This window comes from Lagenorhynchus albirostris, chromosome 20 (genome assembly GCF_949774975.1).
Source record: "Lagenorhynchus albirostris chromosome 20, mLagAlb1.1, whole genome shotgun sequence".
NCBI lineage: Eukaryota > Metazoa > Chordata > Mammalia > Artiodactyla > Delphinidae > Lagenorhynchus > Lagenorhynchus albirostris.
The window spans coordinates 43518387-43533813 of record NC_083114.1 but is presented as its reverse complement, the minus strand read 5'-3'; the positions used below and the strand labels follow the sequence as shown (position 1 = coordinate 43533813).

At 40.8% G+C, this 15427-nt stretch overlaps 1 protein-coding gene across 4 annotated transcripts in view; it reads left to right on the top strand.

Moving 5' to 3' along the window:
* Positions 1-15427, top strand: part of NSF (N-ethylmaleimide sensitive factor, vesicle fusing ATPase) — a 157235-nt gene that overhangs the window by 136668 nt on the left and 5140 nt on the right. For 3 of the 4 annotated variants that reach the window (XM_060135079.1, XM_060135078.1, XM_060135080.1), the window contains exons 18-19: positions 13101-13235; positions 14536-14649. In XM_060135079.1, the coding sequence (XP_059991062.1) occupies positions 13101-13235; positions 14536-14649 (249 nt within the window). Of the gene's footprint in view, positions 1-1585; positions 1663-13100; positions 13236-14535; positions 14650-15427 lie in introns of all 4 variants that reach the window. The other variant, XR_009537688.1, reaches the window with a different exon arrangement.

Below are 15427 nucleotides of genomic sequence, written 5' to 3'. Positions count from 1 at the left end.
TTTCTTCCTGTTTTCTTAATGTTTCAAAGTTCTTAGGGGTTTAGTATTTTATTAAGGCTGTTGTATAGAACTAGAAATGTATTTCCCAGCTGTTGTTTTAAGAAAAGAGGTGCCTTTAGATAGTCCACAGAACCTCTTTAGCATTTAAGATAGGAAAACTAAAGAATGTAACTGTATATAGCAAATTTCCATGGAAAGTGAGTTCAGTGTTTCAAGTTGGAATGCCCAAGTTCAACTTCTCTCATTTGCAATACTGGAAAAAGAAGTAAAGGCACCCTGCTTCCCCATCGCCCATTCACTGAAATTTAGAAGCTTCCTGAGTCCTAAGACAAATACTCTGGTCTGGGGATTGGAGATCCCTATTATAAAAGGGAGAATGAAGTAGAAACAGGAATTTCAGAGTTCAACAGCGTGAGGAGTAGAGAGAGAGCCAGGGATTGTGGCCATTGTGGGATCCCAAGTACACTACCCATTACACTTGTCCTTAGCCTCCAGGGACTGGCCCTCCTTTTTCCCTGTAGCTACCTGTTGCTTGTGACTAAAGTTCACCTCTTTTTCTAATCTAAGGTGGAACAGGATAGCATTTCACAGTTTCTCTTCTACCTACCTTTCCCCAAAACAAATACACAGATCTTTGAAGATCCGTAAGGGTTTATACTATATGACATAACAACTATTGGGTGAGAAGAACCAATAAGGGGAACCTTACAAAGGGTCCAAAACAATCTGTCAGTATTCCTGATGGTTATTGGAATGTAGATGGAACAAGGCCTTGATCTTTTCTCGTCACAGCTTGGTCTGTAACCACGTTTTCATCTTGACAATCCTGCTTACCTCTCACATTGGGGAATGGCAAATGTCAAGAGTGCTTTTCACAAGGAAAGCTCCAGACAATCTGCCTAGACCCTCCCTTCCCTTCTTTCTTTCTCTTTCTCTCTTCCTCCCCTTCCTTCCTTCCTTCCTTCCTTCCTCCCCCCTTCCTTCCTCCCCCTTCCTTCCTCCCCCCTTCCTTCCTCCCCCCTTCCTTCCTCCCTCCCTCCCCCCTCCCTCCCTTCCCTTTCTCCTCTTCCTTCCTTCCTCCCTTCCTTCCTCCCTCTCTTCCTCTCTTCTTCTCTTCCCCTCTCTCTCTCTTTGCAGACCTATTTAGGCTACATAGATGATGATATTTGTTGAATGGATATCTTGAAGATGGTGAGTCTATGTGTAGAATGGCATTGGCAGCGTAAATAAGAGCTCAGGAGTTAGAATTAGAAGACGTGAACTTGAATTCAGTCACTTAATTTCTGAGCCTCGATTTTCTCATAGTAAAATGGGAACAGTAGTAATATTTAACTAATATTTAGATCGTGAGAATTAAATAAGATAAATGTTGATTATAGTTCTTTGTAAACTGCAAATCACAACTCAATTGTTAGTTTATTATTCACTGTAAAGAAAATTCTGACTCTGTCTTTCCTCACACAAAAAATATGTAAAACCAACAAAGTAACCAACCCATATCAAAGGAGCTAGGCTCCAGGTGGCTGCTGCGGAAGAAGCCAGCCCTAGAAATGTCAGCGGGAATGACAGCTTCCTTTCCCTCTAGCTGCCAGCCATCGGGCTCCTACAGACCCTGCTGGGGCCAGCCCTGGAGCGGGTGGAAGAAGGGTGCCAGTTCCCCAAGTAAGGAGTAATAATGGGAAGGGAGGACAGGGAGAAATACCAGCCAGAGCAGGGAGATGAAAAGCTTGGTGGCCGCCCTGCTAGTGATCCATTATCTATATAAAGTGGGCCCGTGTCAGAAACTGCCTGCCTAAGGATCAGATCACCTTCCACTTAATCCTCAGTTATTCTCTAAGTGTGATTTCAGTTATGAAGAAAAAAGGACTGGAGGAAATATGCCAAAATTGTTTTCTGTGATTGCCTCAAAATTTTGAAAATAAAGTTTGAGCTCATCCTCCCAATATTTTAATGCATTTATTATTCTATTAGCTGATATTCATTTTAAAATGTACAAAAAAGGAATTTTTGAAAAGAATGAAGAGAAAAACAAAAGTTAAAGGAAGTTCTATTATTTCTCCATCTTAAAGACAGCTGCTCTTAGATGGTAGATCGTAGGTGGGTTTTTCTGCTTTATTATTTCTTACATTTTATACATTTTCTACAATAAGCATTTGTTACTTTATAATCAGGAAAAATAAAAACTTAAAGTGTATACGGTCGTTTTTATTTTTTATTTTTTTTGTGCGTGTGGTACGCGGGCCTCTCACTTTTGTGGCCTCTCCCGTTGCAGAGCACAGGCTCCGGACGCGCAGGCTCAGCGGCCATGGCTCACGGGCCTAGCATGTGGGATCCTCCCAGATGGGGGAACGAACCCGTGTTCCCTGCATCGGCAGGCGGACTCTCAACCACTGTGCCACCAAGGAAGCCCAGTCATTTTTATTTTTAACTCAGCAGTATAACTGTCAAAATTCCAGTCCTTTGCAACTAAGTTGCTGCTTGACTAACAATAACCGTTAAATGAATCTACCTTTGTATCTAAGCTTGTCTGTATGCAATATATTTTGTTAGCCTTGTTTTTTCTTTAAGGCTGATTTAATTTAAGGTCTGGTCTGTAAGATACTCTGTGGTCCTGCAAGTAAAAGTGTGTATGTAAGTGCCTCCTGACTCTCATGGTTGTCCTTGGACACCCACCTGGCATTCAGCTCAGTGCTGTGCTTCCAGGCTGAACTTAACGATGGTTGAATGCCAATGTGACCAAGGTTGACCAGGATAGATGGTGACAAGCTTCATGGAAAGGAGATGAGAAGTTTCCTTCTATCCAAAAATATTTCTTTTGAAATGCAAGTTTGAAATATTTCTTTCTATATGCTTTTATTAGGATGTACATTTCATAAACTTTTGTTCTGTACTATAGAAATAACAAAGATGAGTAAGACATGCTACCTGCCCTCAAAGAGCTCATAATCCAGGACCACCTATTCAGTTGCGCAGTTTGGGCACAAGCTGTGCACAAGGTCAACTGGCAAGTGGGGGTTAACATCCAGCCCACACTCCAGTCGCCCTGTGAGCCGTGTACCCTGACGTGGGCTGTAACTGCCCAGCTGAGTAGGGTTGCCACATTTAGTAGATGAGGATATAGGATGCCAAGTTAAATTTGAATTTCAGAAAGTCACCAAATAATGTTTTAGTGTAAGTATATCCCATGCATTGTTTGGGACATACCTATACTCAGGGCTTTATCTGGCAACCCCAGCCTGAGGAAGAGGAAAAGGGGTGCCTTTTTACTCATATAAGGTGCTGGGGCTTTAGGAGATGGGGACAAGGGTGGCTACATATACCTAGATGACTGCTTTTTTCTAATTCATCCACCTAGGAGGGGTATTTATTTTCTTTGTATGCAGGCCAACTAGCGTCCCTGACACAATCCAGTGAGGGAGAAAGATGTGTAAACATGATGATGTAAATAGTTAAGTTTTATAACTTATGTGGGTTCCAGTGGACTATGGAGGAAAGTATGGTCCATTTTACCCGAGAAAATCTGCAAGTATTTCACAAATAGTAGTTCTTGATCCTGGTCTTGAAAGATGAGTAAAAGGGAGATTGATCAGGACCATTATGCTGTGCTGAGGAATTCCAGCTCTGCAGCAGTGGGCAGAGATGGTGAAGGATATGCCTGCACCAGAACTAGCACATTTTTATTATTTACATACTAACTGATACTTGGGAATTTAAGGATACGTTTTGTGTACAGTTACTTATCTTAGGCTTCATATGGCATCTTCAGTTTCACTGGAGGGAAGAATAGGAATTAGTAAGAAATCAAAGGCTTCATTTTTCCGAAATGACTGAAGCTGAACCTCTTTAAATATTAATTACTGTTATACTTTAGCCTTTTTTAAAAGGAAAGAAATGCTACATACATCTTTGGTGTCTGAAGCAAAGTATTATAAACACTACGTCAATGAATAAGGATCTTCATTACAAACCATAATCACATGGCGATTATGCAAGAACTATTGGAATGTAGAGGACTCTGCCCTGGGAGTCATTAAGTAGACCTAGTGTGCCCTGTTTTTTTGAGTTTGTTGTACTTTTTCTTGTTTTTAATGGTTTTGCTATCAGCTTTTACTTGAGGAATTCAAGTCAGTTGTGTCAGTCTGCCTGCCTCTGACAATTCCCCCTCGTCTAATTTGCTGCTTCTTAGCTGTGAGCTAAGAAAGGCAACCTCCAGGACCCTTGAGTTGTCTGTAAAGCGAGAGCAACTAGACTCTGATGAGAGGCAGAGGAGCTTCCTGCCAGCAGGGCCATGTCGTGAATTCCGTGGATCCCTTTCTTCATAAAGAAAATGTTAAACTTTTATTTTCCAACTGTTGGAATTTAAAACATTTTCCTCAACCTGAAAGTTCTTTTATTTTTCTTCTGATTTTAGAAGAAATTAGAATATTTTTGTGGGCCCTTGCCCCTGTGCCCGCTGTGCCCAGTGGATAAGTTGGTACTACCTGTGAGTAGTCACTTGAACCTCAATTTATTGTGTTTTTTCAGTTCTAGAAGTTAGAGAATTTTGCATGTATCTTGGTTCTTGGCTATGTTCTAGATAGTTGAAATTGTTCAGTAAATTGGCCTCCAGATAAATGAGGTGTTTTTACTGGGCACATTGAATCCATGCTCAGAGAGGGTGGAGCCTGAAGGAGCAAACTGGGTTGTGTAGGGTTAAAGGAGGGCAGAATGTGGAGAGAAGGCAAGTTCTGAAATATCTTGAACATAAGGGATAATTGCGAACTGGTAGAAAACTCTGGAAAGCATTTTAATAAAGAGGAATGCTATGGATAAAAATCACAGAGGTAGAAGTTAAATGAGAAAGAAGAAGAGAATTGAACTGATCAGAGCACAGGGGTCATTTTTGGGCATCTCAGCTAAAAGCGGAGGGAGGGAGGGAAAGTGTACTGTGGGTGCCAGGTGGAAGAGTTTGGATTTGCTGATGAGTCAGTGATCATCTTAGTTACGTTTCTAATGAGAGAGCACCTACAAAACTGGGCACTAAGAATACCGTACATCAGTACGTCTTTATTTTCTTAATTTATTTAACCTTTTCTCCTAAGAGCTCAGAGGTCGTAATTTCTAGGTGATATATCTAACTCATAATTAAGAGATCAGCCATTGCTGATATAAGTTAAAAATTACACAAATAAGAATGGACAGCAGGGCTTCCCTGGTGGCTCAGTGGTTGAGAGTCCGCCTGCTGATGCAGGGGACACGGGTTCGTGCCCTGGTCCGGGAGGATCCCACATGCCGCGGAGCAGCTGGGCCTGTGAGCCATGGCCGCTGGGCCTGCGCGTCCAGAGCCTGTGCTCCGCAATGGGAGAGGCCACAACAGTGAGAGGCCCGCGTACCGCAAAAAAAAAAAAAAAAAGAGTGGACAGCAAAGCATAGTGGGAATATCGGTGAGGCCTGAACTCTGGTTTCAGCTCCCTCCCTGGATGTAAAATCTTACCCCCGTTTCTCACCTACAAAATAGCCAGGAGAGGAGAGGGAGGAGGAGAGAACTAGGCAAGCTTTCAGAGAGGCTCCGAGTATAAAATCTGATGATTCCATGTCTTTTTCACAAACTGGTACTAGAATATTCTTTAATATCTCAGAGTGGTCTGCTCTTGCCTATAGTAATTTTAAAAAATTATTTGGGGTGAAGTTCCTCATTTCATATTCAATATGTATTATGAATTCCCCCTCTTTATTGTCCTCTGTCCTGCCTACAGCACCAGGAGGATGGTTACAAAGACAGTAGGCCAAGAATTTGCTTCAGGGTAAAATCTAATGGAGAGTTTCAATGTAGTTGTCTGCCTAGTTGTAACATGATTTATTTGAAACATCCTTCCTTTGGTATTCAACTTAAACATTTAACTACCAAAAAAAGAAGTTACAGACGTTTGAGCGTGAGAAATCAAATGCATGCAGGATATGCAAAGAGGCCCCATTCCTCTCCTTTTGCTGTCCAGACTTCTGGTTGTTTTTAATAGTAGTCAAATTTTTCCCTTGATTTGGGGAAACCAAGAGTTGTAGGAGATGCTTAATGATAGTTATCTCGCTAGCTTAAATTAATGGCTTCTAATGAGTCTTATCTTTTCTCTGTCAGAGAAGTCTGTATTATGAATAGTTATGAATAGCTTAACTATTGACGATCAATTGATTAGCTAAAAGAAAGCGGTATGACATCCTTTGCATCTAGTTATGTTGTAAATGAAGCATACATGCTGATCATTCTGGATTGTTTTCTTTAAAACTTGTTGACTTGTTATCATAGTATGCAACACTTGGGGCTCAGATGTATAGACTCTGAAATGGTAGTTATTTTCCTGTTGAACATTTGGTATAGTGTGCATTATTCAGGGCCAGAAGAGACGTGTAACAAGGAAGGAGTGATCTGCAGCCCTTGAAACCTACACTGAGGTCACCATTCATTCATTCAACACAAATGTATCAACCTGTCACTATGTTCAAGGCACTATGCTAGCCCTGGATCCATCAGTGAAACCAAACAGGCACAAGTCCTGTCCTTATGAGGGAAGACCAGCAATAAATAGAATACATAAGTAAAGACAGTAAATGAGTAAAGTATATAGTATGTTAAGAGGTGATCCTACTGTGGGGGGAAAGAGCAGGATAAAGGGAGATGAAGCGGGGGTGGGGGGGGGTGGGCCTTGTGGGAAAGGTGACACCGGAGCAGAGCCCTGACTTTGAGGCAGAGAACCATGTGGATGTATAAGGGAAGAGCATTCTAGGTAGAGGGAACATCAGAGTATCTTCTGTGTGCCAGGCATGCTGTGCTAAAGACCTGCAAGGACAGAGATGAATAAAACATGGCCCCGCCCCCAGGGAGCTGACAAGCTAGAAACAAGATTCAGACTTGCAAATAAATGCAGTGGTAAAGTTGTATAAGCTCTATGGTGGATAGAATTTTTTATTTAATCTGCACTGAATAATAACAAACTAAGTTAAAATATCAGACATTACTCCCATTTCAAGAATGAAGCTAGTGTGACAAACTGAAGCACCTCTTACCAGAAAAGCTTCACATCCTCTGCCCTGAGCTGATTTCTTCCTCAGAGTCCCTGCCTCTCACCGAGGCCCCTCACTCTCAACCTGCTGTCACGGCTGCTTCTGAGGGGCGTTTGATCTTTAGCTTCAGGCCTCGTCTGGGCCTTGACTAACTGTCGTTAAGCTGAAGATCGGCGCGCTCATCTCCCCCTAACGCAGAGTGAATCTTGGCCTTCTGGGAGAATGCACTCTCTTGGCATCATTTGCGGCCAGTGCCGTGCATTGTTGGGAAGAGAGGAATTCTCAGGTGCCCCACTGCTCGCCCACCCAACCCGATGTCATAGATTCCTGACATCCCAGGCAGAGGACAGTTTTTCAGCTTCCTCTCAAGACCATCGTTCAAGCTCTCACTTCCTTTCACTCCTGCCTCCTCTGACAGTGATGGCAAAGGCCTCCCTCCCCCACACATTCTCACTTCATGCTCTACTCTGACAAGTAGGTAGGATTTTTTAATCCCGTTTTTATGGTTGAGGATGAAACAGGTGCTGAGAAGTTCAGTAATCTAGCCCAAATCACTCAGCTATGAATGGTGGAGCCTGTACTTTTTGTATGGTACCAAGCCACCTGTCCATCAGGGGACTTGCCTCTCCTCCCTTGCTTTCTGCCCACCCTGGGCTTGCGTTGAAATGGAAGGCACGTGTGTGCATCACTGATGACGAGGCGCCGACCCTTCCCAGGTGCGCTCACTCTGAGACCCTTTCTCAGAGCCGTCTTTCCCACAGCAGCCCCCTCACAGGCTGCCGACTGCCCGGCATGAAGCTGCTGGGATCATCTTTCTCGTCATCACAGTTCTTCCTCCTCCAGCACCTTCTTTAGTTTCCTGTTGCTTTTTATACTAAATCTCCTTTCTAGTTTGGCATTCTGAGTCTTCCTTTTGTCCGCTGCCTACTCCCCATCTCTCTAAAAAGACTTCGTTTTCAGCCCTGAGGGCTCTGGCTCAGCTGCCTCCACCACCCACATGGGAATTAGGAGCATGGAAGGCCTGTCCCTTCTCCTCCAGGGCCTCCTCTTCATCAGTGTCTCTATGATACTGTAGGAATCTTCCCGGATGACCCCATGCCAGTGAAGCTGTGCCCATAAGCTGTGTCCCCTCAGCCATTATTCATTGGTGTTTGCTGGTGTGTTACTTGGCAGTGGTCCCTGAATATTTACTTGGTCTCCCCAGCCAGACTGTACTCACTTTAGAGGCACAAACTGAATCTCATAATTCCATAAATACCTGAACAGAGTCAATTCATGTTAATGGTCTGATCAACTAATCTATTTTATCTTTAACTTGGCTTATAAATTCTGAATTCTGAAAAATTTCACTTTTGTTTACAAAAGCCTCAAATTCTAACAACGAGAAAATAAAGTTTAAGGCCCCCGGCACACTCACTTCTTAATCCATTTCAGGGTTTCCAGTTGTTCACAGTTCATTCTTCTTAGCAAGGGTGTATTGCCCTTGCTCAGCATTGAATGATATGGAAATAATTGGCCTTTCTTTACTGCATAACTGACTTTACTTTTGTTAGCAGGTTAAAATCAGCCCTTCCATTTCACTGCAGTATTATATTGGTGGCATTTTTATTTAAGGGAGGGAAAAAAAAGCTTTCTTCCACATGAACTTTTGTTGCAAATCAGTTTATTGGGGCCAATCAATGGGCAGGACCTATGAAAGGGTGTGGATTATCTGGTTAGTCCTTTGTGTGGCAAAAGGCTTAGATACTGCTTAGTACTTGGCTCATTCTTCATCATGTAAAGAAGTGGTTTTTCTGAAGGATCAACACCTGACTGAGCCCTGCCTTTTTCATGGTAATGTTTTCACCTGAGTTGCTTCTTATGGTACTAAGAATTAGTTAACTAATACTTATTTAACCTTGGAACAATGTTTATCATAATCCGATTGGCAGATAGTCGTTTTATTTAGGCCTTTTCTTTATTGCATCAGGACTAGAAAATCTCAGTGAAGAGTATGCTGGGAACAATTTTTTCCAAGTAAGTTGTCGCTCAGCTTTTTTTCTTTCCATCAAGGGGCATGTTTTGGCGTTATAGACTCAGACTAGTAGCCACTAGTAGTTGGATTTCTCTTTCTGGGTTAAGCTCTACTTTTATTTTTAAAGCTGGCCTTCTCATTTCATGCTGCTGGCAACTTTTTCTCCAAGATGTTCTCCAGTGTGATTTATGATATTAATATATTCAGAGCTGGTTTTTCATGGTAAAGCGTCCTCACGAGTATTACCACTAATTAATATACAGAATGACCCAGCACAATTTAATTATTTGGTAATGTTTTCGGTGTTTTCTTAAAGATGATGCCAACAAGTCAAGGCCTGAACTTCCCTGGGTCATGACCTCTCTGCAGTGTTTGCAGTCTTGTTAAACAAGAAGAAAAGCAGAACATAAGTTAACATCTCCATTATAAGTTGCTCTACATTTCCCAGTCTTAACACTCTGGAGAGCATAGTCACTGGTAACATAAGACAAAGTTTCACTAGGAAAATGGCAATTCCAGCCTTTGGGAATGGGTAAGAAGCCATTCTTCTAGGGCCAGTGTTGTCCTCTGTAAGAGAGGGGCAAGATGAGGGGGTTTGAATTATGGACTCTGGAACATTAAAAACCTAAGGAAAAAAGCAAAGTAACAGTTATCTTTAATTGTAATGAAAATATACCAGCCTGTGTGGCTTTTGGCATCTATGAGCCTTCAAGGATATGTTCCTAAGTTTACAAACAGAATTTTAAAATAGTTGAAAAATAGTTCGAGTGTAAATGCACCACTTTTCTGTTCCATAGTAGAAGCTTATATGTCTTTATGTGTTCGTAATTACCCCAGCACCCCAGTTTTTGTTTTTGTTATTTTGCCTTTGGATTTATCTGTTTCTGCTCCTTCTGGCTTGGATGTCCTTCCTCTTCGTCTCCTAATCACCCCACTCACTCCTTAAGACTCAGTTCAGATATTGTCTCCTCCAGAGAAAAAGAAGATGTTTCTCTGCCACACGTTTCTTCCCTCTACCATGACATTCTATGTGCAATACCTCTACCTTTCCGTATTGTATTATAATGATCTGTTTTGTATCTGTCTCTCTGTATATACAAGGTCTGTTCCGTATTCATCCAGGAGCTTGGTAAAGGTCTGTTGACAATGTGTTTGATTTTTAGCTAGTGGGTTTCTTGAATAATAACAATGATTACCCTTTAAGTGTATACTTCAGAGGTATACTTCTCTCTCACAGTCTTTGCACAGGCATTTGGTATGCCAATTACTAATTATACCAGAAAGCCTCAACCTTGTTTCTTTGGTAGGCCTTTGTTTATGTTGGTGCATCATCCATTCTTGGCACAACAGATGGACAAAAGCAATCAGTAAGACTGAGGAAGGCTAGCACACCTTATTAGCAATAGTGGTTTAATATTTACAAAACCCCAATTGAAATTGTTTTGGCATCTGATCTTCAATTTCTTAAAATCTTTTCCTACATTTAATTTAATTTTCACATCATTTTTAAATTTTCTTATTTATTTTAATGCCCTGAGTTTCTAAGATCTGTGAAACGTTTAATTGTATTAAAGGCTTATCTGTGGAATGAGTGTGTATCATAAATCTAGTGACATAGTTTAAAATCCATTCCTCTTCCATTTTCTGAGTAAACATTTTTAAAACGTGTTTTTCTTCATGAAAAAAGGCAGTATACAATTTTGGATTCTGGATCTGGTTTCCATTCCTGGCTCCATCATTTATTAGTTATTAGACCGTGAACAAATTAGTTAAATCTATAAGACTCAGTAGCTTCATCAGTAAAATAGAGATAATGCTCATACTTAATTCTTAGGATTATAATGGACACTGAATGAGAGATTGATCTAAAGAGGTGCCATACTGCAAATAGGAGTAAATGGAAGTCTCCATATTGAGTGGTGAGGTACCCAGACTCCTTCCCCCATCGACTCCCATGCAGTATGTTGGGAACTAGTCTCCATAACCCTCAGGAAGGAGACTGGAAGATTCTCCGGGGAAAATGTACACATCCTGACCTTTGAGAGACGCCCAGTAATCAGCCAAGTCTTATCATCCTATCATGAAGCTCTCAGAGCTTCCAGTCACTAGTTTAACTCTTAAGTATGAATAGTAATCCAACAATCACCAGACACTTGAAGAAAACCACCAATGAACAAATAAGAAAAAAAAAAAGGAAAGAAAAGAAAAAGGAACTCACAGGAGACAAAGCAGAGAAAAGAAGAAAACATTTTTTAATATGTGTAGTATTCACAGAGATCTAAAAGGTAGTATCCATGAAATATAATAGGATGTAATTTTTTTAAAAAAGAAACATTCAGTAAACAAGAAAGAGTGACTTATCTCAAGGTTCATAACTTATAGAACATATGGATAAAGAAAAGATTCTTTTAAAATTGTATTTATTTTTAAAAGTTAGAAACAATGAGTCAGAAAATCAGAATGGCATCAGTCTTCTAGTCAGCAATACTGAAAATTAAAAGACAATAGAACAATGCCTTGAAAATTCTGTGGGGAAAATTGTTTCTAACCTTGTTCTCTATACCTAGCCAAACTATCAAGTATAAAGTGTACAGTATTAAGGGTGGAATAAAGGCATTTCCAGGTCTTAAAATTTTTACCTCCCATACACCCTTTCTCAGGAAGCTTTTGAAGTATATGTACCATGGAAAGAGAGAATAAATGAAAAAACAAAGGAAGGTGAGGAGACAGGGGATCTAACAGAGGAGAGAAGAAAGTTCTAGGGCTACAGCTGTGCAGCAGGCCTAGAGAACAGTCAGTTCGGATTGAACTTTGAGAACAGAGGACTCCAGGAGGGGAATGTCTTTGAGAAAAAACAGCCAAAACTTTAAAATTCCCTAACATGTGTGAACATATTGGTATGATATCCGTGTCTGTATTTGTTTGGGATGAACTTGTGGTAAGTATTTGATAAACTAAGCAAAGGGGTGGGGGGGGGAATGGCAATTATTAACTCTAATAAAAACAAAATGTTGCCCAAGAAAGGAAATTTAATAGTACACTACATGGCTTAGCTGTAAATCATATTTATATAATCATAATAAATACTGAATATAGATTTAACTAAAGACTGTGAAATAATTGGAAGGATGAGAAAAAGGACATATTGGGGTGGGGGGCTGTGCAAAATTAATATTAACTCTCCCTCTTCCGTAATAGGAATTCAGGAAATAATATTTAGAGCTGAAAAGAAAAATCAAAATAATAGTGTACCATTGTTATTTAAAGATAAGGAAGTAAATACAAGAAGAAAAACTAAGAGAGTAGAAAATGGTTGCTTCTGGAGAGAGGGAATCAGGAATGGTGGCCTAGGCCTGCTATAGTTTTAACATGCCTTGTATATTTTGGGGTTAAAAATTAAAAAGAAATTAAAGATATTAAGTGAGACAATTATGTAAAGCACTTAGCACCATGCCTTTCACAGTTAACTGCTGCATAAATGTAAGCTATTATTATTATCCTACCTCTCCTAAAGACCGTAATAAAGCCTTGCTAAGTGGGTGGCATGGGGTTTCCATTCATTCATTTCATTTTTTTCCCAACCATACATATATTGATACTATGTTGGCTGTGAAAAATGAATTACAAACATATACTCAGGTATCTTGCTGTTTGGTTTGTGTATCTTCCTGATTTACTGATCGATGATGTTATTGATATGGATAAGGAGAAAGAACAGTTGCCTCTTTCTGAACCACGTGCTGAAGAAAGTGTTGCTCTTTCTGAATCATGTTGTTGATACATTTTTTTAAGATTTTCAAGGGACTTCCTTGGCGGTCTAGTGGTTAAGACTCTGCGCTTCCACTGCAGGCAGGAACTAAGATCCCACATGCCGCGCAGCACGGCCCCAAAAAGAAGGGTTTTCAAGAGGACAATTCTGAATTTTTTTCCTTCTCTTTTGCCTAATCATTTGCATTTCTGCGATTAAATAAATGGATATTGTTCAGGCTTACTCTAGTTTCCTAATCAGTCGTTTCGCATGTGTTTTAACACATTTTCTCCCTATGATCAGGGCCGCAAGCTTCTTATCATTGGGACCACGAGCCGCAAAGATGTCCTTCAGGAGATGGAAATGCTTAACGCCTTCAGCACCACCATCCATGTGCCCAGCATTGCCACAGGAGAGCAGCTGCTAGAGGCTTTGGAGGTGAGAATGAGCCAGTGGAGTGCACACCGTTCAAAGAAAGGAATTGAGGCTGGATTAATGCTAAGGGTGCCCCAGACATCGCACCTGGTGTTTCTGTGTTAACCTAGAACACGGAACCTGGGATACACCTGCAGTCATTTTCAGGAATTAGAGGAAGAAGAGATAAATATAAGTGAGAGTGAAGTAATTCCTCATTCCTTGGTGGAAGCAGCATACAAACTGCCAGGAGTGAATTACTTTGTGCCCAGCATCACTAATGCATATAGATTACATGGACCAGAAACTTGGAATGGGGCGAGGGAGGAGAGTAATCAAGAAATAGAAAATTCAGTTATTCATAGTTGCTTTCAGCCCATTTACTTGCATTTAATAAATTGGAGCAATGGTTAAAGCCTTAGAAACTTGAAAAAAGCTATAGAAGTAAAAGCAACCCCTTTATTAACAAGTTCATAATGTGGAAATATTTTTTTGAGGATAACATAGTCTTTAATTTTAAAAAATATATATCCTTTATTAAACTTTTGATTAATATCAATGTGCACAAATGACTTGATGAGGTGTTAGAAAATATTATCTAGTGACTTGTTCAGCAGTGAGTCAGGAAGGCTTCTTTTTGTTTTTTTTTTTTTTTTTTTTTTTTGCGGTACGCGGGCCTCTCACTGTTGTGGCCTCTCCCATCGCGGAGCGCAGGCTCAGCAGCCATGGCTCACGGGCCCAGCCGCTCCGCGGCATGTGGGATCCTCCCGGACTGGGGCACGAACCCGTGTCCCCTGCACCGGCAGGCGGACTCTCAACTACTGCGCCACCAGGGAAGCCCAGGAAGGCTTCTCAAAATCCTCAAGACCCATACAATTGGGGCATATTCCCAACAAAATAGAAACTATCTATATGATAAATGTTTCCAGCTTACCTGTTTGAGCAGTTTTTGTGCTGGGGTTGAGTAAGAGAATTAAATTTAGTCTGCTTTGACACATAACAGATTATTCCTAGAAAGGAATGTTAAAAATTTTAACTGATATTTATTATGGATTGGAGCTATTTTTCCCCCAGCAAATATATCTCTAAATTATAATCAAGGTCCGTAAGAAAACAGAGCTTAGGATACCAGTTTTCATTTTCATGATTGCAGCTAATGGATCTCAGGCAAGTCAGGTTAGATTTTAAAATATGAGAGAATTCTGTCAGCTTGAACCAGTTAGGTAGTTCTTATCACTGTTCTTTTAAGGGTAAATGTGGGAATTAACTAATGTTGTTGATGCACTTACAGAAGTGCTTTCGTTTTTTTTTGTTGTTTTTGTAGCTGTTGGGCAACTTCAGGGATAAAGAACGCACCACAATTGCACAGCAAGTCAAAGGGAAGAAGGTGTGGATAGGAATCAAGAAGTTACTAATGTTGATCGAGATGTCCCTACAGGTAAGATGCTTGCTTCTCCGTATGGTTCAGACATAGAAGCTTCACGATATATCCCAAGAGTTTTTATCATTCCCTCTCGCTGAGGTTTTAAATTATAATTCTTTTATATTATTTCCAGAATCAGGTTGGTGTTAGTAGCCTGCTTCTGAGATCAAACAATAACTTATTGGTACTTTTCTTTCCTACTTCTTAAAATTCAAAAATAGAAGAAAAGAATATAGAGTTACTTTAAGTTTTAATTTAGGGAGTCACTAGGTCTTCGAACTAGAAAGGACTTAAAAGAACAATTGTTCTGCTGCCCCCTCATTTTAGAGGTGAGGGTCCTGAGTGTCCCACCGGTTTGTCAATGAGTTATGCAGAGTCACAGCCAGTTATCTACAGGGGTCGGGGGGTGGGATGGCGTTGTCCATCAGAGGTCAGGAAGCGACGCACAGACACCAAAAGGGGCCTGGGAGACAGTTTCAAGGGACAAGGTAATTGAGTGTACAGATTAGACTTAAGCTGTGTATATTCTCCCCTGGCAGGGCTCCTAGAAATTTTATGCAAACTACTGTAGGGTTGAAGCGTCCAGGATCACATAGAAAACTAAGCCCCTGGCTACTGCCTGGGCAAAAACAGATGAAACCTCTTTGGGACTTTCTCACGTCTACGGGCAACTTCCCTTTCTTCTTTTTGTAACTCCACCCCTCTGTGTGCACATCCTGTGTCTTTTTGTCCTTATCTGACATACTAGTTAGATAATAAATCACTTCCAAGCTTTGTGAGTTCAGGGACCTTG